Raw genomic sequence first — 26,499 nt, 5'->3', positions numbered from 1 at the left:
TTTTAAGACATAAAAAAATAAAAAGAACTACATGGAAAATGTACAAAAATAATTTAATAGAAAAATTTCAGAAACTTATAAATTGATGATTTGATTTGGTAATGTAAACATTTGTTTTATGGGGGGAAATGTATGAAAATAAGTGAGGTTCAAAGAATTTAATCAACACAGCTAAAATGAAATACCTAGCATTTATAGAAGACAGTATCTCTGGAAAAAAAAGAGAGAAAGAACAAAACAAGAAACAAAAACCAAAGCAATCTCTTCCCCAAGATTCATATTGTACAGAATTTTCATAGGATCACAATAGGCTGTTGGACAAATTTCATTAAATATAAAAGAAATGAAAGCACACAGAATGTGCTCTATGACCATGAGTGAATTAAATTAGAAGTGAAAATCATCAATATACACTTAGCAAATATACACATGCAAACACACATACACATGGATGTATGCATGTAGACTCAAAAATATATATACAGATGTAGACAGACACAGTTATATCCACATATATACATGTATGCACAAAGAAAAATGGACACATACAAACACAGACACACAGATAGTCCATGCACACACGTGGGCACAGAGATAGACACACATACATACACATAGATATTAATATAGATGAATGTGCACACACTTCTATACCCAGATACACACACACAAACACACACAGAAATAGGCAGGAATACACACAAAAGCAGACATTTGTGAAGGTGAGAAAGCTGATCTACAAGTGGCTGGTAAACTGTGGGTCCCAACTTCTGGTGTTAGCTTATTTTGATCCACAGGGCAGCTGTAGTCAAGGCAGAGCCACAAAGGGAAACACAATGACCTCCAGGTAACAGTTCAAGGAATAACCTTGTGTGAGTTTGTTCAGAGCAGGCGAGAGAAAGTCGGGAAAGAGAGTGTAGAAAATTCAGTCATCTCTGGCTGAGCAGCTGCAAGTGCGTGCATTTCAGCAACAGCCGGCAGAGCTACTCTTGTAGCTAGAAGCTCTAAGTCAGAAAAGTAAATGCACAGCAAATGGAAATTAAGGGTTAATTAGCAAAGGAATATATTTTCTGTGTTCCTCTCTCATATATTTTCTTTTGTATATATGTGTCGGTGTACATGTGCATAAGAGCACATCTGTATGCATATCTGTTTGCATGTATTTGGAAGACGGATGCTGACTTTAGGAATCTTCATCTATTGATCTCCAACCTACTTTGAGACAGAGTCCCTCACTAAACCTGGAAATCATCAATTCAACTAGACTAGAAGGCCAGTGAGTCCCAGGGATCCTCTTGCCTCTGCCTGGCCAGCCTTGAAATTACATACACATGCTTCTGTTCTTGGCATAATACATGCGGATGCTGTGGGTCTAACAAGGATACTTGTTTAGTAAGCACTTTAAGGATAAAACCACCAACCCATCTCCTATAATGATATATGTAAAACATTAAGAACAAGACATTGGGGGCATTTTTGGAATTGCAGAGCTAATTGGGATCATAAGCAGAACAGCAGCACCAGAAAACAGAGAGCATAGACCAACAGCCAGCATTTATTTTGAAGAACATTGAGAGGTTTAGAAATAAGAAGAGCTGGAGTCTGAGGAACAGTAGGAAAACTGTTGCAGGTGTGACATATGATAACTGGAGTCTGAGGAGAAGACAGAAAGGCCAAGAGGAAATATCTGAAGGAATAAAGACAGAAATCCAAAATTATATCCAAGTCAAAAGCCATGTATGAGCAAGATGTCCATTGGACCTAAACATAATCAATTCACAGGAAGTCACACAAGACTTACTGCTCAAAGCTGTAGGTAAAGATGAAGTGTTGTCATGGATAGGGGAATAAAACAATTATACCTAATGACAAGAATCCAAAAGCCTGTGGAGTTCTACATAGACATGGTGAAGAATCATCATACAGGAAGCGTCTGGCAGAAAAGACACAGGGATGATACCCAAGATTGTTTTGTCATGCTCTATGCAAATGTGCACCCATCCACACTCTTGTATCCCCATATACACATGTACTATATCTCTGTGCACACACACACACACACACATACACATGCAAACTCAAAGATACATGTACACATACACACCACACATATGTCTAAGCAAAATGCTACTATAGTTTAGCATGATCTGTAATCTGTATATATTTGTGTATCCCTCTGTGTGTGACATAGATAGTAGTTATCATCATAAATATGTCATGTTATTTTTACAGCAGAAATCAATGAATTTGCAATCATAGGCCATTTCTTTGCCTGAGCTTAATTTATTTATTCAGAGTTCTGCAGATTGTAAGCTAAATGACAAAAATTAGGTTACATGGTAAAAAAATAAATAAAAGTGAGAACTTACTGTCTGCGTTAGATGTAGTAATTCTTGTCCAACAATAGATAGAATAATAAATTCATAAATTATTTCATATTTTTGTTATTCCTAATATACTTGGAACTGAAGTAACTTGTGAAAGGTCTTCCTAAAAGATTAATGATGCAAAATCACTTCGATTTTTTTCTACATTTCTGTGAACTTTTGAAGTTTTGGGATTTTCTTGTTACTATTCATAAAAGTTAAGTTGTATTCTCTTGGTACCGAATCCACGTTTAATTATGCAGCTAATAAAATATTTATTAAGTAATTCAGTGTTTCTGGTGCCTTATGTTACTCTAAAGGTCATGACCTTCAAGAATTCAGTTAATAAAGTATAGAAATTATTCCCTGTAAAGAAATAAACCACGAACTTAAGATTTTTCTTAAAGTAAAATAAGTTTGTGTTTAGAATTTATAATGTGCTATTTACTCTGTAGAATCCAGTTGAAGCGAAATTAAAGAGTTTCTGACATACCTACAATCCAGAAACAAGGACTGGGGAGTTGCCTCAGTGGGGAGGAAGCTGGCTTGAATTCCCAGCGCTCATGTAAACAATGTGCTTTACATAAGCCTCTTACACCAGTGGTGGTGGGGTAGTGTTTTTCATTTTTTCTTTTTCATTTTCATTTATTTTATTTATTCATTTTCATATTTTTCATTTCGAGTTTCCCCTTTGTGATTTTCTTTATTGACTCTATTTCCTGTCTTGAACTGTTTTCATTTCATTCCAACATTTGAGTTTTCATAAATGGTTTTATTCACACCTTCCTTAAGATGCTTGAACATATTCCTTATAGCTGTTTTGAAGTCCTGTCTTGTGCTTCAGCTATGATATAATTCTCAGAGTCTAGACTAGGTAGGATTCCTGGGCTCTAGCAGAGATGCATTATTCTGGTTATTATAGTGGTTTTTATGCTGGTGTCTAGGCATCTGGATTTGACGTGATTATATCTGGCCTTGTCTTTGTTGGGTACCCTCTGGTTCTTAAGAGAATGTGTTACCTGATAGGGAATGCCTGGTAGGATCCTGCCAGGTGTGGGCACATGGGATCCAGGTAAAAAGTACTTCTAGGTATTGATAGCTGACAGTAAGGAAGGGGAATGGGTTATTGGGGGACAGATTTAGAGTCCAGAAGAGGGAAGAAAGCTGGGTGTGCCACTTGGAGTAGGGTAACAAGATAGGAGAAGCCCCAGCAGGCAGCCTGCTACAATACTGGGGATTAGATTGGGGATTGGAACTGGAGCAAAGGACAGAGTCAAGATCACCTGCCTACCTGATTCCCTTGCCGGCAGAATGACCTGCTGTGACCTGCCTGGGGGTTTCCTGGGAGAGAATGCCTGTGGGACCTACAATTGAGACAAAGGGATATGGGGTAGAGTAGTATGGGGTCCCTCTGTAGACCCTGCCAAAGAATTGAGCCAGCTGACCAAGACTGGCCCTGGCTGAGGAGGGCAAGTGCACTACTAGCCACATAGCCCTCCCTCCACCCCCATCCGGAGAAAATCCGATGCAGAGGGGAGTCAAGTCAATCAGGAACTCATTTATTTCCTTACAGCATGCAACTTATAAAGCAAGAAGAAGTGGAAGTGGAATTAGCCAATCACATCAGCAGTTGTCCGCATGAGCTGTGGCTCCTATAGCCCTAACGGAGATCAGGAGGGCATCGGGCACTTTATGTCATCTTACCCCATCTTTAACTCAAATCATTGTTTTTGTAAATACGCCAGGTCTCTTCTCCTCCTTGTTCCCCTTCAGTGCCATCTTGGCTAGGAATACTTTTCACGGCTTTGTGATGTCACTGTCTTTTAATTTTCCACCTTTTTCTAACTGTTACGCTTTTGGTGCCAACTTTGGTCACTCCAGCCTCCAATGTGCTCCATTTGACCCACAGAGTAAGACAGCTGTAGGAGATCCATGTGGTCCACTGGATGCTGGGGGCAGAGAGAAACATTAGCACAGCAGAGAGTGGGCAACAAAACCAGGATAAGACTGGATAATCAGAATGTGAGGACATTAGGGGAGTAAAGATGACCTACCAGGTAAACGTCAAAGTTTCTTAATTTGGGTTAAAAAATAATGTTTATCTCTTAGGAGAAGGGTACCAGTTATTCTTTTTAAAATTTATTTGCAAAGACTGTTGGAAGATTGGATATATTTAAATACATAATGTTAGAACTAAGGGCCAAGGGAAACAGGTCTTCACAAGCACATACACATGTACACACAAACTTGAAAATGCACACACACACACACACACACACACAAACACAGAAAGAGAGAGAGAGAGAGAGAGAGAGAGAGAGAGAGAGAGAGGAGAATTGTTGCTACTAGCAATTGGTCCTGTGTTGTTTTGCATTCACTACAAGACTCATTTAATTTTGCTATTTATCAAGTCAACATTCCCTTCCCAGCTCTTTCACTGTGTTCACTGACATGAACATGTCTTTCCCACCAGATGTGGGTTCTCATCTCTGTGATTCTTCCATCTTTGTCACCGTGGTGGCTTTAGAGCATCCTTTCCCAGCAGTTCACTTACAAATGCCACATATTATCTGATACCTCAAGATGCTCATCCTCTAGGGTTGTGAGTCAATTGAAGTGGGTCAAGGGAACTGAACTCCAGATTTCTGTGAGAGCAGCAATTGCTCTTAACCACTGAACCAGGTCTTTACCTCCTGATTCTGTATTTTTGTCACTCTCTCTTTTGTCTCTTCTAACATAATAACATTATAAACATTGAACTTAGGAAAGAGCACTCAACTCCTACAAAAGACTGGTGGAAAAAAACAGCAGTAATTGAGTACATGATTTTTCTCTGCTTTATTTTCTATTGTATCACCAAGAGACCCACCTGAAAAGACCTTGGAAGGTTTGGCTGGAGATTTCCTTGTGCCTAGGTTGTTAATATTACATTAGCTTTGGGATGGCTGCCATCTTTCACTTTCTGTTTTTCTATTGTACAAAAGCATCTAGAAAAAAATGTCTTCAGATTAACTAAAACTGAAGAGGAAGATTTCTAAAATTGTGGTGAGATTCTTTCAGAGAACTTTTCTTATTTTTTTTATCTCCAAAGCTAGATGTATATCTTCCTGGTAAATTTTGGTTAGAAGATTTCTCCTGACTGGACGTGGTCACATTGTCCCTGTTGCCTGGAAGCTTATCTCAATAGCTCAGCAACATGGGGCTCCCACTCTCCATCAGAATTTCCTGCCTCTACCCACCCCTAGTCGGAGAATATCCCTGGGCCTGGACTACTGACCTTATCTGAAAGCTGTCTCTAAACCAGGCTACTAACTTATCTCTAGCTTAAACCCTGCCACAGAACTTTGTTAGAAGCTCCACGGCTGCACATATGAAAGCTAAGACTTGTGCTAGGAGCCTTATGATAGGAGCATACCACTGAATGCAAGTTGGGGTTTTTCCCAGGCTTCCCAATCCTATACATTCATTACACACTGGAATAAAGTTAAACTGTTTCAACGAAGTCTGTCTCCTGGAAAGCTGTCTCTTTCATGCTCATGGGTTGTGTACAGAACTTTCTGCTGCTGCTACTGCTCCTCTTCCTCTCAACCTGGCGGCCAACAGACTGAGAGAAAAAAAGGATCTGCCACAAGTTTTCAGATGCAGCTCATCTTCAGAACAATATTCCCCAGAATTAACATACAGTTATTAAGAAGGGATCTCAGTTGGAGGGTTGGAGGGATGTGTCCAATTGAAAAGTAATCACCATGCAATCATGGAGACCTGAGTTCAATCTAAAGAATGAACACACACACACACACACACACACACACACACACACACACACACATATCAGAAAAACAATTATGGGGGCATCAGGTTTGTAATCCCAATAATGGGGATGTGAACACAGGTGAACATCTGGGGTTTATTGTCCAACTAGCCTAGCCAATCAGTGAGATTCAGATCGAGTAAAAGACAGTCTCAAAAGCAATAAGGTGCAGAAGCGATTGAGGTGGACATTGACCCTTTGGCTTCCACAAGCTTGTCCACACATAAAGCTAATATCCATACTGAAAGGAAGGGATATGTGAGGTAAGAAAATGACTCAGTAATGTGTGTTGTCGACATCACTACATCTGGAGTTAATTAAAATCCAAGCAGCTGGCTACACCTGGGGGAGACCTTTCTTTCTTTCTTTCTTTCTTCCTTCCTTCCTTCCTTCCTTCCTTTCTCTTTTTAAAACTATGCTAGCCTTGGACTAAAAGAGATCTACCTGCCTCTGCCTTCCAAATGCTGGGATTAAAAGTGGGCACTATCACACCCATCCTGAGATTGTTTTTTCTTAATTAAATCATTTGAAATGGGGATGCCCACGTTTAACCCAGATTTTTTGAGGTTAGAAAATAAACCTTTAATTCAGATCTTTTGAGGTAAGTAGATTATCCTTTAATTGGGGCCACATCTTCTGACTTCAGTGTACATAAAGGACAAGCTCTATTTGCTTGCTTTCCCTCAGTCTTACTGACAAGTCCATTCCTTCAATGGCATTAGACCCTACTTCTTCAGGATTTGAGTATACTGAATATCAGCCAAGACATACAGTCTCATGGACTGAACAACTACTGGATTGTTAGAACTTCTCTTGGAAGAGAGCCACTGTTAAACTAGTTGGATTACAGACTGTAATACGTTCTAATAAATTTCATACATATGATATCTATCTATGAATCTATGTACCAATGTATCTATCATCTATCTATCTATCTATCTATCTCTATATCTATCTATCTATCTATCTATCTATCTATCATCTATCTTTCCATTCTATAAGTACTGTTTCTCTGGAGAACCCTATCCAATACAACCAAGAATCATATTTCTAGATTAAATTACTTCTCCCCTGCTTTTTCCCTATCAAAAATAATTTTAGTATGCCATATTATAGTTATTCTTACATTACAGGTAGATTCTATTGAGTTTTATAATATAGAGAAACACAAGTGCAAGTGACAAACCACTCAGGAGAACATTAGGAGGGAAACAAAATAATTATACAACTTTGTTTAGACTGACCCACTCAATATGTTTAAACTTAAATGACACCTATGCTCAACTCGTCATTGGTTTAATTGTATTTAGGCTCACAAAAGAATAAGAAAATAAACAGTATAGTTCTGGACATAGGTTTATCATGACTGAGCCTAGTATTTATGGTTAATTTTACAAGTATCCAGTAATTTTGAAAAATATAGGAAAGGAAGTAGTTGAATGTTTCTTCTCTTCAATAAAAATAAATAAATAAAATGTCGAACTTTACTTCATTTGTGACCAAGGATGACTTGAAATTGCAAGAAGTAGAATAAAGAGCCCGGAGTAGTGGGAGAAATGTGCATGGGAGATAGCCACGCTCGGTTCCACTTTCTGCATTTTTCAATTTGTTTTCTTATCAGCATGCCCATAAACTGGAAAGCATTAGGCTCAAACTCACTGATAAGCATATGAGAATTTCTTCCAGTTGTCTCCACCCTCTGTAGTGGAAACTCTTATTTTAAGAGTTTTGGGCTTTCCATTTGCAATAAACAGAATTGCAGTGAATCTGAAAACAAATTATTTTATCCTCAATGACTAGGTGCATAGGGCATATACATCGTGGTGACCCTTAGATGAGTAAATATGAGGTCACCTATCTGAGCGAAAGATGTTAGTGAATTTAGCCTGGAACCTGGAAAGAACTTCCTACCCTGAGGGTATCAAGCTTAAATGGTTGCCTGCCACCTGCTAATTAAGAACCTCTGAGAAGGTAACAAAAATGTATTCCTACTTACTCAGAGCCACTGGGAAATGTTGCGTGACTTCTCTTGGGGAGACCTGAGAAAATGGCTGTTCCTCCCAGATAGAGAGCCAAGAACTGACCAAAGTAAACAGATCTACCAAAGGTTAGCTTGGTGAACTAATGAGTTTCTTGAGATTGCTTGCAGGGGTGTAAGTAAAAAGTTTCCTACAAGAGTAGATAAATTGATGATAGATGAATCACAAAAGTCACTCCAGGGTGGATGATGCTCAAGAAAGCAACATCTCTAGAATTCTGAATTGCTTGAAGGCAGCTCAGCTGGTGGGAAAGTCTGCAGGTAGCACAGGCCTTTCCCTAGCAATTGTTTACTGCTCTTTGAACCTTCCCGGCGGTTACTGTGAAGCTTGTATGTTGCAGCTTCCTGGAAGGTGGGAGTTTTGTTTTCTTCCTGACTTTCCCTAATCTTCTTCCTCTAGGAAGGAATTTTTGCATTTGGAGGACATTAAGGCCAGAATTGTCTGGTTGAGAGGTGAGCAGAAGGCAAAAAGGCTAGGCAATTTTCAGCACTAGGGACATGTTAAGGAAACGCTGATTAAAATACTGAGACAGTGGGGCTGATCTATTGGGAGCTCACCAAGGCCAGCTGGACTGTGACTGAAAAAGCATGGGATAAAACCGGACTCTCTGAACATGGCGAACAATGAGGACTGATGAGAAGCCAAGGACAATGGCATGGGGTTTTGATCCTACTTCATGTTCTGGCTTTGTGGGAGCCTAGCCAGTTTGGATGTTCACCTTCCTAGATATGGACGGAGAGGGGAGGACCTTGGACTTTCCACAGGGCAGTGAACCCTGACTGCTCTTTGGACTGGAGAGGGAGGAGGAGAGGAGTGGGGAGAGGGGGAGAAGGGTGGGAGGAGGGGGAGGGAAATGGGAGGCTGGGAGGAGGCAGAAACTTGTTTCTTTCCTTTTCTCAATAAAAAAAAAAATACCACTTCAAAATCCAGGAAGAGGTCTGAACCTGCAACTATGGCTACCATTGAGGGAGACCCTGAGGGACTGTGGATGTTTTTTTGTTCTCAGGAACATCTTTCCATTTTTTCAGTCCATGGAGTCATGGGAGGGAGATTTACAGACCAGTATGTAATCTGCTGGTTGGGTTAGGGATGAGTATTAGGGTTCTTACCCACATTCTAGAACACACTGGACTTATAGAATGCAACATTCAACTAAAGGCAAAAGAAAAGACAGTTAATGAACAATAAAATGTGTGTGTGTGTGTGTGTGTGTGTGTGTGTGTGTGTGGTACGTGAACATTGAAGCCTATAGGAAATGTTAGGCTTTCTATTCTATCACTCCTTACCATGCCCTAGAGAGAGGGCATCTCACTGCACCTGGCAGTCATTAAGACCCTAAGACCTTTCACATTCTCCTAAAGCAGAGTTATACCCTTGTGCAGCTTTGAAATCTTTTTATTTGGGTATTGGGGATTTGAACCTAGTCTTCATGCTTTTGTAGTATGTATTCTTATCCATTGAGCAGTTTCTTCAGGCTCCCAACTACTGCAATCTAAGTAATTAAAAACCAAATATCTGTGGAAATTTTAGCTTTTGGGATTCATTGTCTCTGTAATATGCTAGCCAAACAGAGGGAGACAAAGTACCTCTTCAAAATATCTCCATTCCTGCCTGAAGGATTGCACCAGTCTGGATCTATGGCTTGAGTTGTAGACCTCTGGGAGAAATCCTAGACTGACTCGTTACAAACAATGAAAATGAAGGCTGAAGTCTGCTTGTGTTCAATATCAACAAAAGATTGAACTGGGGAGGAGGGATTGTAACTCTAAGTCTCTTTGATAGAAATCTCGTTTGATGGTCTGGGGATATAGCTACATGGGAGGACAGTTGCTACACATATACAAAGCTTTGTTCTTAGCCCTGGGCACCGGATACAAAACAAAACAAGCTACAAATCTCCTTCTTTTTTTTTTTTTAAATAGGGTCATGGAAAATTGTCAATGAATTCACTACTACAAATTATTATACGTTGTTAGTATTCCTTTTCTCCACATTTATTTAATATTTAAAATCTTAGATTTCATTTCATGTTTATTTTCTACTTAAACTTCTGCTGTCATTCATATTGGGTACTTTCTGGTTTTCTTTATTCTTATCTATCATATCTACAGTAATTTTCCTGTGCTCTTGTGATGGTTTATATTGTTATCAACTTGACAAAATCTAGAATACCTATAGAGACAAATCTTAAGGCATGTCCTTGTGGAAGTATCTGGATTAGGTTAGTTGAGATCGTTAGATGAATGAGACCATCTTGGGTTGTAGTAGTGGATTACATGGAAAGGAGAAAATGAGCAGACACCAACGTTCATATCAACATTCATATATCTGCATCTGGACTGTGTATGTAATATAATCAGCTATCTCACGCATCTGCCGCTATACTTTCTGCACCGTGATGGCCCATAGCCTGACACTGGAGCCACAATAAATATTTCCTTCTTTAAGTTGACTTTTCTTCAGGTAATTTGTCATAGCAATGAGAGAAGTGACTAAGACATATTTCATTTTTTTTTCTGTATTACAATACTCAAGGATTAGCCTAGTGCCTAGTGCTTTTGGTTCATATTAAGTAATAAAAAAAAAGAATTAATTCAAGTATATGTTGTCGTGAGGGAACAGTGAAATAATAATAAAAAAAAACAGAGGGGAAAATGAGCACAAAACACCTAGGTAATAGTCTCCTCAAGTCATGAAGGATGATTTATACTAAGGAATATTTTATAGTAGTAATACACTTAAAGATTATATCCTGTAGATTCCATTTTATTTATCTGAACCCAAAATATATTCATTATTCTTTTTTTTCCAGTGAAACAACTTATTCATAGTAAGGTTTTTTTTGAAGCTAGGTGAATTTTCTGGACTGGAGTAGAAAGGATTTGCCTTTTTCATTGACTTTTATCTGATATCCATTTTTCTTCTGAAAAAAAAGTGTGTGTGTAAAAGATAAGAATTGGGAATATGGAACAATTAAAGTTCAGAAGTAAGAATTTATAGCACAGAAGGTTATAGTTCACATTTTGTAAGTCTGTGCCATGTGGTGGAGGTTTTCGGAGAGCAGCACTTTGAATGAGCTTCCTGAATGAAAAATCATACATATTGAAGAATGAGAAATACTGCATAGAGACCCTATCTGGAGAATGCCAGAGATGGATGCCCAGTTGACATGAATGATTTGATTGGGCTATTCTCTGTCTCAGAGATGGTCCTATAACAAAATGAATGTAGTACTTCATAACCAACAGAGAGATTTATTAAAGGCCAGATGTCAGAGGTAATCAAACTATTTAACTTGTGCTCATAGTTTGACTTAGCACTGAGAAATGGACACTGAGAATTTATCACATACTGGAAAATTAAGGAAACAGGATTTCATAAAGAGAAAGGCTGATGGTTACATTGAGGCTTTCGGTGAAATACTGACACAGTTCTTCATGGTCATACTTAAGGTGAATGATAACTAATAATAAATCCCATGCAACATTTTCCTTTGCTTTAAACTGATTTCAGCATGTATCAAGCAAAGTATTTAGAGCTGAACGTTTTAACATCCCATTCAGATGGTGCTGAGAACAGAAAAGCAACATGGCCCAAATCCCTAAGTGTTCCTATTGTAGTCTCTTACTGCTTTCTTACTTTGGGAATCATAAGTTTGAGTTCAAAATTTATGGTTTGCTCTCATAAGTTGTATCCATGATTTCAGATCTGACCTGGTTTTTGTTGGTATTGAGAAAAGATTTTATATAATCCAGGTTAGCCTTGCACTTGCAATGTAGTTAGAAGTGACCTTAAGCTCCTCATATTCCAGCCTCTATTTCCCAAGTATTTAAATTTTAGGCAAACACCATTATTCATAATATGCTGTGCTAGGGATTAAACCAAAGGATTTGTGCATGCTAGGCAAGCACTGTACACAATGAGATATATCACCAGGTCAAGATATATATTTAATACATATAACAAATATAAAAATATACCCGTCTATTGATTGAAGTGTCTTTCCATCTATACACACATGTCTGTAATGCATATATTTTGAGTGGAGTTTCTGTAGCTCTCTGTTCTATAGATGTTCTGATCTGTCAAAAGTCAGTAAGATTTAGAAAGTGCACAGAGGGGAGGGGAGCAGAGAAGAATGTAGAGCTCAATAAATACCAATAAAAAAAGTGCACAGAGTAGTTTGCCTTTCTTAAGCAGTACATCAGCGTTGTAGTCTTTTCATATATTTAGTAAGAATTATTCTTGTCTCCTTTGTCTTTCATTTATTTTAATTATAAGACCCAAGCACTTAGGTTTTATTTGTACTCTTTTATGATAGCAGAGGAGTCTAAGCTATAAAAATCAGACTAGACTTCCATTTCTTCTTGATTTTTTTACTTCCTGAAATTAAATAGTAATTCCTTCAAACTTTTTCTTAAAATGTAGTGTTCTTTGTTGCTTGGCAAGAACATTTTCCTTGAATATTCAGTGAAATCTGATCCATCAAGGAAACATGACAAATACTTTAAGGAATTTGTATGTATTCAAAAAAGATGGGGTGTTTAAAATCACCTCCTAGGTGTTAGGATAGCTAATGAGAACTACCACATAAAGACCTTGTTTTAAGAGTGTCAGAGGTAGGTGGTTTGATTGGTCTGTTTTCTGTCCCAGAGATGATTCTGTAGCAAAGTAGAATTAGTACTTTATACACAGCAAGCAGCTAGTTGATTATAAAGGCTAGATAACTCCACAGTTAAGAGTGCTTACTGCTTTTGCAGAAGACCTGAGTTTAACCACTTTAGGTGGGTCATCTCTCTCTCTCTCTCTCTTTTTTTTTTTTTTTTTTTTTTTTTTTTTTTTATTTTGAGACAGGGTTTCTCCGTAGCTTTTGGTTCCTGTTCTGGAACTAGATCTTGTAGACCAGGCTGGCTTCGAACTCACAGAGATCCACCTGCCTCTCCGTCCCGAGTGCTGGGATTAAATGTGTGCGCCACCACGGCCCAAGGTGGGTCATCTCTAATGACTCCATCAGTGGATAATTCAACTCCTCTGTCTTTTGCACATACCTATATACACATGCATGAGTGTATATACACACACACACACACACACACACACACACACACACACACACACAATAGTCCTAAATATTATGTCTTGTAAAATCATCTTATATGTATAATGTAATTCAAGTTGATGAATTTTTACAATATTTATGATCCATGTGAGTACATACACATGTTATAATTTTGCTTTAATGATGTCCATATACTGTGTTTTTGTCCGTCTAAAGAAAGTATGGTATTTGTCCCTATTTGTAGTCATAAATCATCAAGTGCCTATAATATCTATATTTATGTGTGTATGTCTGGGTGAATGTATGCCATCTCTCTTGCCTAATTACTGCAAGATTTTCATATAGCTCATTTTCAAAATAGCATGTTACAAAAATATTTTCTTTTTCTCTTCCTTTCTATTATTCCGTTTTTTTTTTTTTTTTTTAAGATAGAGCCTTCTGTTTTCTTGGCTTGAACTTGTATTCCTCCTACCTTCATCATCTTGGTGCTGAGATTATAGGTATGCAGTTACAATTCAGATTACATATAATGTAGGAAATTGAACCTAGGACTTCATGAATGCTAGACAAGCATTCTACACACTGAGGGAGAACCCCAAAACAATATTTTGAAACAAGTGTTCAATTTTCTATACCATACATGCTTAGGGAATTTAACAAGTTATTGTTCTAGTTTCATTCTGATGCTGGGCAAATTTAATGACCAAAAGCAATTTAGAGGAGGAAAGGGTCTACTGGCTTACAATTCTAAATCGTAGGTCATCATTAAGGGGAATTAAGGCAGGCACTCAAGAAGGAACTTGAAATTGAAACATGAATCAGAAACTATGTCAGAAAAAGGCCTGGTGATGCTTTCATATTATGGTGCTGGCATAATTGGATGTCAGACTGTAGAAAATACAAAAAGATCCATTTCTATCACCCTGTGCAAAATTCAAGTCCAAGTACATCAAAGACCTCAACATAAATACAGTTGCATTGAAGCTGAAAGAAAGTGAGAAGTAGCCTTGAATGCATTGGCACAGAAGACAACTTCCTGAATATAACACCAGTAGCACAGATACTGAAATTAACAACTAATAAGTGGAATCTCCTGAAATGGACAAGCTTCTGTAAACCAAAGGACACCGTCAACAGCATAAGCCAGTGGAATGGGAATAGATCTTCACTAACCCCACAACTGACAGAGGGCTGATCTCCAAAATATATAAGAAACTAAAGAAACTAGCCACCAAAATACCAGATAATCCAATTTAAAAATAGGATACAGATTTAGACAGAGAATTCTCAATGAAAGATTTTCAAATGGCTGAGATACACTTAACAATTTTTCAATATCTTTAGCCATCAGGGAAATGCAAATCTAAACAACTCTGAGATACCATCTTATCTTATAAGAATGACTAAGATCAAAACCACTAATGACAACCTATGTTGGAGAGGATATGGAGCAAGAGTAACACCCCTCCACTGCTAGTGGAAGTGAAAACATGTACAGCCACTATGAAAATCAGTATAGCAATTTCTCAGAAAATTGGGAATCAATCTACCTCAATACCCAGCTATACCAATCTAGGGCATATACCAAAAGAATGTTGAATCATTTCACAAGGACACTTGCTCAACTATGTTCATAGCAGCATTACTCAAAATAGCCAGAAATTGGAAGCAACCTAGATGCCTCTCAACTAAAGAATAGATAGAGAAAATGTGGTACATTTACATAATGGAATATTACTGATCAGTAAAACACAATGACATCATGAAATTGGCAGGTAAATGTATGGAACTAGAAAATAAATCATACTGACCAACAAGGTATGTACTCATAATTTGATATTAGATATAACACAAAGAATAACTAGGCTATAATCTTCAGCCCCAGAGAAGTTAGATAATAAGGAAAGAGACATGGATTTCCCTGGGAAGGATAAATAGAAGAGATCTTGTGAATTGGGATCAGGGTGTATGGAGGTATGGGAACATGAGGGATTGGGTTGGGGGATGGATGTTAAGAATAATGAAAAAATATTTTGGTTGGGGGGGAGTTTGGGGGTTAGGGAGAAACGTGATCCTTAGAAAACTCGCAGGAATCCACAAGGATGACTCTAGCTAAGACTACTACCAATAGTGGAGAAGGTGCATGAAATGGCCTTCTACTGTCATTACATTGGTGACCACCCTAATTGTCACCAGGCAGCATTCTTCTAGGAATATAAAGAGGCTAGAGAGTTGGCTCATTGGTGAAGTGTGTGTACTGCTCTTGCAGAAGACCTGAGTTCAATCCTAGCACCCCTAATGGACAGCTCACAACCATCTGTGTTTCCATCTTCATGAGATCTGGTGCTCTCTTTTGGCTTCCACTGACACCCATACTCATATATGCATACTCTCACATGAACACACAAAATTAAAAAACAAATAAATATTTAATTTTTATAATTATTAAACATCTGTTGTCAATTAACCCATGTGCCAAATTAATTTTGCCATCACAGAGACCGTTCATCTTTGAAATTAACATTGACAATTTATTCACTGAGATATGAGCATCTATAATCTACACAGATATAAATGTATTCATTAATCAAAAATAAATACCAATCAAAATAACAAAGAGATTGTGCCTCATATCTGAATAACTACCAGTGAACTAATCAACTGATCAAGAAACACAAGTGCTGACTGTGATATGAAATTGTCAAACATATGCATTGCTGGTACAAAGGAATCCAGAGAAAGTACTCTAGATAACAAAGAGAAAATTCCACCCAAAATTAGAACAAAATCTCATTGTGATCCTAGTAATTACACTTTTGTGGTGATTAAAATGAGAATCCCTTCCCACATCCCCATAAACTTATAAGTTTGAGTGCTTGGTCCCTGTTATGTGGAATTGTTTTAGAAGGATTTGGAAGTATGGCTTTGTGCTACTTAGAAATGAACTTGGATATTAATCCACACACCTTCGAACACCTGATTCTTGACAAAGAAGCCAAAAATATCAAATGAAAAAAGAAAGCATATTTAACAAATGGTGCCAGCATAACTGGATATCAGCATGTAGAAGAATGAAAATAGACCCATATCTATTACCACGCACAAACCTCAATTCCAAATGGATCAAAGACTTCAACATTAATTCAGCCACACTGAACCTTATAGATGAGAAACTGCGAAGTACGCTTGAATGCATTGGCACAGGAGACCACAGCCCCAGTAACACAGACACTGAGAGAAACAACTAATAAATGGGACCTCCTAAAACTGAAAAGCTTCTGTAAATCAAAGGACATGGTCAACAAGACAAAACAACAGCCCACAGAATTGGAAAAGATCTTCACTAACCCCACATCAGAGAAAGGTCTGATCTCCAAAATATACAAAGAACTGATGAAATTGGTCATCTTTTGAACAAATAATCCAATAAAAAAATGGAGTACAGATCTAAACAGGGAACAATTACCAAATGTACTCACTCATAAGTGGTTTTTAAACATAAAGCAAAAAAAAAAAGCCCACAAATCACAATCCCAGAGAACCTAGACAACAATGAGACAATGAGAACCCTAAGACAGACATACATAGGTATAATCTACATGGGTAGTAGAAAAAGACAAGATCTCCTAAGTAAATTAGGAGCATAGAGACCTTGGAAGAGGATAGAAGAGAAGGGGAGAAGAGGGGGGGGGAATCAGAGAAAAATGTAGAGCTCAACAAAAATCAAAAAAAAAGAAGAAAAGAAGAAATGAACTTGGAGGGTGGAAGGGAAGGAAGGAGGGAAGGAAGGAGAGAGAGGGAGACTCGAACGACAGATGAAGAGAGGGAGTCAGGGGTCCTCTATTATGATTCACCCTGAACTAGAGGCTCATGTTTCCCATTGTGTTATTTAGGTGGGCTTTGAGTTTTCAATAGCCCATTCCAGGTCTAGTCTTTTTTTCAGCTTGTACTCAGGATGCAACGTTCTCAGCTGTTTTAACAGCACTGTAAATGGAGGTTGCTCATTCCTTTCCACTGCTCAGACCCAAATAATAACACAAAAACTATATTGATTACAACAGTGTTAAGCCAATGTTTCAGACCTATTTCTAACTAGACCTTAGATATTAAATTTACCAGTTTCTATTCATCTGTGTATCTCCACGAGGCTGTGGTTTACTGGTAAAGGTTCTAGGTGTCTGTCTCTTTTGGCAGCTACATGGCTTTTCCTTAACTCCACCTACTTTCTTTCTATATCTATGTTTGGATGTCTTGCCTGGCTTTACTCAGCTAAGCCATTGGCTGAAACAGTTTCTTTCTTTTTTTTTTTTTTTTTTTTCGAGACAGGGTTTCTCCGTAGTTTTTGGTTCCTGTCCTGGAACTAGCTCCCAGGCTGGCCTCGAACTCACATAAAACAGATTCATACCATACAGAGGGGAATCCCACATCACAGCACAATTCTTTCCTGGCTCCTGCCATGCTCCTTGATATGATAGTCATGGACTAAACCTCTGAAAGTGTAATCAAGCCCTAAATTAAGCGCTTTCTTTTATACGATTTGCCTTGGTCATGGTATTTCTTCATAGCAGTAGAACATTACTTTACACTTTTGCTTTGTTTTGTTTTCTTTTCTTTGTTTTTTTTTTTTTGAGACAGCGTTTCTTTATATAACCATGGAACTTGCTCTGTAGATAAGGCTGGCCTCAAATTCACAGAAATCTGTCTGCCTCTTACTCTTGAGTGCTGGAATTAAAGCAACACACCACCACTGTCTGGCATAAGATAACTTCTTAGTCTTGATTTGAAAGAACAAAGACGAGGACTTCCAGATGACATAGGCAATTCTGTGCTAAATGCTGTTGGGAAAACTCAATGCATAGAAACAAGCATATGTACTAGTAGATAGGGGGATGACAGAAGCATTCTATAGAGATATAAGAGTTGTCACCAAACTTTCTTAATTTCCATGTTGGCAATTGCTGCCATCTGTGGTTGCTTTTATTTACATGTTTTCGCCAACTGCAAGCTACAATGGAAGACAGTCCCAACACTCTCCCAACTGCAGTGAATCTTTATGGATCCTCCAACACCATTACAAGCAGTAGAGACTGGTTTGAAGAATGTGTTCTTATTTTTAATTATGTGTGCTTGTGGGTTTGTGAATGTGTGTCTACATAGCACAGAACTGGGCATCAGAGGCCTGGAGCAGGATTTATAGTTTCACTGTAGTCACACCCTTATTTTCATTTAAGCTGGCTAAAACTTTGAGGTAATACTTTATGAAAACAACAAATTACATGCACACACACACAACACTGTAGCTGGTAGAATCTGTAACTATAGGCTATTGACATGGTGATCATGCTCTACCCTCCATCTTAGTTCATTTCTTAACCACTATGGTGGGCCCACTGCTTTACACCTGGAAATAAATAGGTAGTAGCAGGAAGAAGATGAATGAAGGGCAGATTGTACTATGTAATGTGTACCTAAAACTAAGTAAAGCCATCACTTCATTTCTTGCTTGCTTTCTGCAACATCTAAGTTTACTTGTGGGTGGGAAACTGGTCGTGCTCACCATTATCCCACCAATAATTTAGGATGTTCACATGTGCTCCTGGGTAGGGCAGAAAGAAGAAAAGACAGGACTGGGTCATTTTTCATTGTTTAAACACAAATTAGTAGATATAATTACCAATTTAGCCACTAATATGTGGAAGAAATTTTTTTTTCTATAAAAGGATGAACAATTTCAAATATTTGGCATTAAAGACATTTTTGATAATGAATAATTAGTAATTTTATCTTGAATTTTCTACAAAAAAAGACATCATTTTTTTGTGAGCATTGTTGATCCTGGTATTGGAGCTATTATGATTTAAATTATTTTGGAAAACTTATTGATATGTTCAATTTATGACTCTTTGGGGGCTTGGGAAATGACTTCATAGGTAACACACTTGCATTGTAAGTATGAGGACCTGATTTCAATTGTTGTCATTTAAGAACAGCTGAGCATGCTACCTAGTTTATAATCCTAGCTCTACCCAGAGGTAGAGATCTTGAGATCATTGGGGCTCTCTGGCCAGCCAATTTAATTGACTTGGCATGTCCCATGCTAATGAGAGAAACTTTCTCAAAAAATATACATGCAACTCTTGGGAAAGACACCTAAAGTGGTCCTCCAGCTTCAACAGTCTTATTCAGTGTATACACTTGCTTCAAACACACAAACATGCACCCAAAAACTCATTCATAATGAAACTCTTCAGCTCTCAGGTATGATGCTATACTATTAATACTATGATCTGAAAGGACCACAGTCAGTACAAAAACTACAAGATGAAGTCCTCATCCCCAGAGAGACAATGACAGGAGTTTGGGGATGAAGGAGAAGGGAAAAGAACAATGTAGGGCAGATATTTAACCTGGAGGAACAATGAACTGCCTTTGTGACAGACATGTGTCATAGGCAAATGGCAGTTTATAAAGGTTAAAGGGGAAAACACCTGTTATGATAAGGTATTTAATTTTTATTGGGCAGGTTAGTTACAGAAACCAATAGCAAGCTTTTAATTGCTGTACTTCAATAGTTTGATAGCTGGATCTCAGTGGTCAGCTTTAAGGGGAGGAAGTGGCCAAATGAGGGAATAGATCTTGGCGAATTTTAGGAATGTAATCTAGGGCTTTGTAGCAAGGCAGAGGGAATGGGGAAAGAGCAATGCCTGCTACAGCCATGCTTGCCATGCCAGGGTCTGCTAGAGCCCCTCCTGCTCCTGAAGACGGAGTTGCCAAAGGGTATGGGTCTATGGAAAGCTGAATTTTGTTTACCAGCTTAAAGGAATTTTATTACTGCTTGTCATTAGTGACCATGTGAGTCAATATGCACAGAACAGGTAGGATTTTCCAAGATTATTTTATTGATCATCAGGCACATTTATATAGAAACAAAGACCTCATATTGAAGCTTAGCAAAGAGTCAGGAGTCAGTTTGCTGTTATTAAAATAGCATCTAGTGGCAGTCATCAGTCTCTTTGAATTTGCAAAATATCATTTCACAGCCAAAACAATTTGGCAGTACAAGCATTATTAAGTAGATGAAATATCATTGATGAAAATATAGATTTAAAAGTAGAAAGGCCATGCAAAAATTTCCAAATGACAGCCTGATATTGATAAGATAAGGAAGGATATATACAGGTATTAGTCATTCAATGCTGTATGAATATAAACATGAAATGATATCAGTTTGAAAGCAGGTAGAGAATAACACTATTAGCTATCCAGGGTTCATACCTTAACACAAACATTTAAGAAAGGTATACTAACATGTTTGGGTTTTATTTATTTCCTGTTTCCTAATACAGATTTATATTTTTGAAAACAATATCTACTATCAACCTGATATCAAGAGCAGTTCTTTACGACTGACATCTTCAGGAAAAGAAGGAATTGTTTTTAATGGTATTGCTGACTGGTTATATGAAGGTGAGTTGGACAATTCTAATTTCCAGAGGACAAAATGACATATTGTGTATAAAACCTCCAAGAAAAGTCTGTTTGTAACAGACATCCATTGTCTCCCTGGTTCTTCTCCTCTGCATTTCTTGTCCAGACAGTCATGCTGTCTTACTGCATGTGCTCACATGCTACCTGGCTGTGATTCATATTTTCATGCATATTACACACATGCTTTATGGTGAGTAGATATATGTGGATACCTATGACTATATTTACACTGAGCTAAACCAGTTTCAGTACTGATGACACATAACTTCTATACGTAGAGTTACATCACTCTGGAATTAGTTGGAGAAAATTTGTTTTTCTTTGGAAAACAAGATGCAAATTCCTACTTGTTAAAAATTGCCCAAGAAAGACTGAAGAGATGGCTTGGTAGCTAGCTGAAAGACTGAACTGCATTTCCTAGGTACCAGAATTCCCATCCTAGCACTGCTATTAGGTGTTTCCCAATTGTCTGTAATGCCAGTGCCAGAGACATCAACTTCATGGGTATCTGTACTCACTTGAACATTATTAGAAATAAAAATAAGGAGCTAAAGAGATGATTCATCACTTAAGTGCAATTGATTCTCTTCCAAGAGATCTGTGATCTGGTCCTAGCCTACAGTGTGGCTCACAACTCTTTTTAAACTAAATTCTAAAAAAGCTAATGCTATTTTCTGTCCTCTATGGGTTCTCACATGCACACCATGCACATAAACTCATGCAAACACAAACTCTATAAGAAAAATAAAAAATAAGTAAAAATTTAAAATTATATAAATTTAAAAAATTACACAAACCATTTGATTGATTTTAGTCCTTTTCATGGGGGACATTCAATTATGTTTTAATAACTGCTACATGGGAACAAAAATGGGACCTAATTCATAATTTTTTGATACTGCTAAATCAAGTTTTATTAATAACTGAGCAAATCAAAGCAAATTAGACAATGAAAACCTCTGTCCAGTTTTGAACATGGAGTAATTATTAGCTAGTTGTACTCAAGAATGAGAGATCAGACCTGTGTTTAATACCTAGGCTTGCAACTGTTCAATCAAAATTGTCTAACTATGTCAAGATTTAAGGTGAGCCAGTCTACTTGATCACAAGTTATAAAGTAAGATGAATAATTGAGAAAATCAGTTTCATATCTCAAATTTTTCAAATGCAAATGTTCTGGTCTATATTATCGTTTTTTTTCACTTAGAGAGTATTTTATTATTTTCTGTAACCAAACCCATTTAGTTAAAACCTTCCATATTTAATACATTGTATCGCCTCCGTACAAATGGGAGTTCATAAGTTTTCTAGACCAATATTGCTGATAATTCATATATACAGCTGCTTCAACATGAGACAAGGGAACTGTTTCAAAAGTTGACAGTACAGCAGAAGACACTAAATGGTCCACACATAAAATGTATGTGTATACATATTAGCTCATAACTGCTCTATTATGTAAAAGACACATAATAACTGTATACTATACGTCAGTAATTGTAATTTTTTTCAGTAATTTGAAATTTCTAGAGATGGTGCATTCCCTTTAAAAATAAAAGTATATTAAAAATCTCAGTAAACATCAATATTCAATTACTCATATGGGGTATCTAAAACCACTTTTTAATTTTTTTGATATTTTATAGTATGTATGTGTGTGTGTGTGTGTGTGTGTGTTAGAGAGAGAGATAGATAGAGAGAGAGAGAGAGAGAGAGAGAGAGAGGTGTGATGTGTTCAATGCTGCAGCATGTATAGGGAAATCAGGCAACACTTGCCAGATACACTTCTGTCCTCCTATCATGTAGAGTCTGGAGATGGAACTCATGATGCAAGCACTTTGATCAACTAAGCCATCTTACCAGTTCAGACATCACTGCTTAAATTCCATTCTCAGTACTCACCTGGAAAGAAAATATCACAGAGTGTGATAAGGATATCCCAAACAGTCCTGGGAAAGCAGGTGTATCTACTTGTCACAAGGCTCTTACAGGATACTTTGTATTCCCCGCAGTATGGTAGCATGCTGATACTTTTAGTTCTAAACTAAAAACAAATCATTCAGACATCCATCCATTCATCCATTTTCTCACTCAATGGTAATTTACTGTTAGCCATCTGTAATCTAGCTATATTCTAGTAGTCCAGGACTACTTCATGTGCAAGTGACCATGTGTCCTTGAGGGCCTTACATTCAGTAAATGATGTTACTAAGTAGAGTCGTCTAATTGAGCTGTAGTCTAATTTAGATGTATATGTGTAGTTGGTTGAGGTCTTGGCATATGAGTGTACATTTATATACACATCATACATATATATGGATGTATGTGTATATGGGTGTGTGTGCATAAAAGGTTTTCATTTACATGCAAGCATCAGGTAAAACTATTTAACACCCAGCACTGTCTCAAGGAGTGTGAGAGCTGTGGTGAATGGCAGCATTAGAAATAGTTACTGCTTGGAAGAGTAAAAACAAGCAGCTAAACACACACCATATCAAACTAGTTCTCTGCTGAGAATTCTGGAAGCTAATTCCGACTTCTCTCTCTCAAAGATAAGTTACTAGAGATGCTGAGGAATGCACTGACCAACAAAACAGAACAAAGCTGACTACTTCAATCATTCTAGAAGGCAGAAACTGAGGGATAGTTTGTCTGGAGAAACAGAGACTCTGAGAAGCCTCTTGTATTCAAAACATTCTTAATTCTGCAGCAGACTCTGAAAGATAAAGAAGCCGTATCCAGTCCTTCAACCATAGTAAATGTAGGTTTCTAAAGAAGAATGTTGTATTAGCCTCCTCTAGTTATTTACAAAACATTTTTCATGAAGCAAGCCCCTTGAGTAGATATTGAAAGAATAGGAAGTATTGGGCTTTGGAGATATGGGTAAAACCATTGATACACAAAAATGAGGAGCCAATTTAGAATCACCAGGACCCATGTACACCTGGTGTAGTAGTGCAAATGCATCTGTAATTTTAGTGCCCCTAGCAGAGAAGGAAGACAGAGACAAAAGAATATCTGGGATTTGAAGGTCAATTAGTCTGCAGAATAGAAGGGTGAACAAGTGAAACCTATGTGAAAGGAGGTAGAAGATGAAGACTGCCACTTGATATATCCTCTGACTTCTACAACTGTGCACATACAAGGATGTACACACACCCACCCCCCCACACACACACAATTGCACATGAGAAAAAATGTCTAACCCCAGGAAACAGCTTGCAAAGCTACAGAAGGGATGAACAGGTGTTTGCCTCTAGGGATTTCAAATGCCTTGACAGCGATGGTGTGTAAAATGAGACAGAAGAGGTCACTAAGAAGCACGATCAACAGTGACCTGTAACAATGAGCTGGGACTTTGGGCATTTTGTTACTGGTGTGTAGGGAAATGAGAGAAGCTGGTATAGCAGGGAGTTATAAGATTAGCTCTTCCACAGAGATAGGTCACTTGGTGATAGTGTAGAGTGTGGGACTAACGGTGAAAGGGACTTGTGAACAGCTATTATGTAAGATAGTTTCTGTGTTCAATCAGGAGATAATGAGTCATAAAACTGAGGCTAAAGCACTTGGAGGGAAAATTCTAAAATCGATGAGGCAGTAGCATCATCGGTTAGGTCTTAGTGGCTAAGCAGATGGGTGCACGAGAAAAGACGAAGAACGAATCTATTGCGCTGGGTTTGGGTCACTAACAAACAGTGGTGTTGGACACAGTGAGAGAGCAGAGAGAAGGAGAGGCTATCTCAGAGGAGAGGAGTGGATGTAAGTACAGACATTTCACAGTCTGTTGGCATGCTATGATGGGTGACACCTTGTGATTATTTTAAGCGAACAAGGTAAAAACTCAAGGTCCCTTGCATAGGTTTGCTCCTCAGGCTTCAGCACTGATTGAGAGGACTGAGACATTGACTTTCTTAGGAATGCTGGATGGGGATCATAACCATTCCATTTTTGTGAAATTTAAGAATAAATATTAAAGATTATCTTTGGATTTACTTCTTTATTTGTGTGTGTGTGTGTGTGTGTGTGTGTGTGTGTGTGTGTGTGGTTATTTTGTGTTTGTGTATGTGCCAAATGTGCATAGTGTATGTGTGTGTGTAAGACGATAACTTGTATGAGTCATTCCTCTCCTTCTATTATGTAGCTTCTGAAGACAGAACTCAGGTCATGGGGCTTGGAGGCAAGTACTTTTACCTGCAGAGCACCTCACCAAGCCTCAATTCTTTTATGTAATATGATAACAAAACTCTATGACTGTGGACGGAAATCTGTTAGCAAGTACTTTTGTATGGTACAGTATCACACAGAAAACGCTTGGACTGGTCCCCAGCACCATATACAGAGGGCATGTTGGTACTTGTCTGTAATCTCATCATCTTGGCAGTAGGGAAAGAAAGATTGGGAGTTCAAGGTTATTCTCAGCTACAAGATGAATGCAAGGCCATTCTGGGATACATAAAACCCTGTACATATATGAAAATGTCTCAAAAAAACCCAAAATTATGTATAATTGATTTATAAAATACAATTAATAGTAAGTATAAACGTATTTATAAATGTCAGCAAATTAACAAACGTAATAAATTAAAAAATCAACTAATATATAAATAAGATTTATATTGAAATAAATAATATAAACATAAATTAATATAATGCAAATATATTATGAATAGTATAGATAATGAGTAAGTAAGCAATTAAATAGTCTAAAAATCTCAATTGCTCATGGGCAGTGTGGTGGAGTCCAAGATCACAAGGAAACAGGTCACAGACTCCTTTCCGACGTCACTGTAGACCCGACAAATTGCAGAAGGTAATCTGTACAATGACAGGCTTTGCCATGCAGGTTAAGCTTTATCCTCTGGCTCCTACACCATCAGCTGTCTCTGGCGTTTTCCTCAACCAAACACTCTGAATGCTATTGTTCATGAGTTGTCCAGTTTTCACCCAATTTCCAACAGGAATCCTACCAAAATAACCACTTCAAAGGATTTGGCAGTGGGGGTTAAGCAATCTTTGGTTTTCCCCGCTTGTGCTTCTCATGTCCCCTTGCTTCCCCAATGTGCCAGCAGTTCCTACACTCCATCTTTCTTCCTCTTCAGTGTCCAGATTGTGAGTCAGGGACATACCTCTGTATAGTCTCTTAACTGATGACATGTGGCCTGGAGAAGCAGAGATTTCCTTCCTTGGACTTCACAGAAAGCAATTCTGATCTAAATTCCTATATCTGGGAGACTCAGAAGGGGCATAGCATGTTGTAGTTTTTTCTTAAATTAAAACTTGACTTCTCTAAAGGCCATGGGGGGTGGGAATAAAAATAGCTCACATAAAATACAAGGAAAGCTTCAAGCCAGGTGGCACCGTGTGCTTCTGCACTTGGAGGGCAGGAAAATTGAAAGTAAATTATTCTCGGCTGTAGGGTGAGTTCCAGCCACATGAACTACATAACAACATCTTGTCTCTAAAGAAAAGCAATGTGGTTTTATGACAAATTTTCAGGACGGGACATGGTCTGTTCTCTACCATGCCAGTTTGTGAGCACAATATTAATGCTCAAAGACACTAAGTGGAGTACTCACACACCTTTCAGAGCATCATCTTAAGTCTCTTTCCTTCTAGTTTATAACCATTCAATTCATAAGAAAATATAAACCTATTTTGAAAAGTTTTCAAAATTCAGAGAAATGTGCAAAAAAATTCCAAAATATAAGATAATTTTTCATATTATATATATTGAAA

At 37.8% G+C, this 26,499-nt stretch overlaps 1 protein-coding gene across 3 annotated transcripts in view; it reads left to right on the top strand.

The window, feature by feature from the left end:
- Nucleotides 1-26,499, top strand: part of Dpp10 (dipeptidyl peptidase like 10) — a 1,484,741-nt gene that overhangs the window by 1,351,776 nt on the left and 106,466 nt on the right. For all 3 annotated transcript variants that reach the window (XM_041649248.1, XM_041649247.1, XM_041649249.1), the window contains exon 8: nt 20,622-20,742. In XM_041649248.1, the coding sequence (XP_041505182.1) occupies nt 20,622-20,742 (121 nt within the window). The remainder of the gene's footprint in view (nt 1-20,621; nt 20,743-26,499) is intronic.

Source organism: Microtus oregoni, unplaced genomic scaffold, assembly GCF_018167655.1.
Source record: "Microtus oregoni isolate MIOR12 unplaced genomic scaffold, Mior012 000003F_ref0000135, whole genome shotgun sequence".
Lineage (NCBI taxonomy): Eukaryota > Metazoa > Chordata > Mammalia > Rodentia > Cricetidae > Microtus > Microtus oregoni.
Note: the sequence above shows the minus strand (reverse complement) of the source record. Positions and strands in the feature narration are given on the sequence as shown.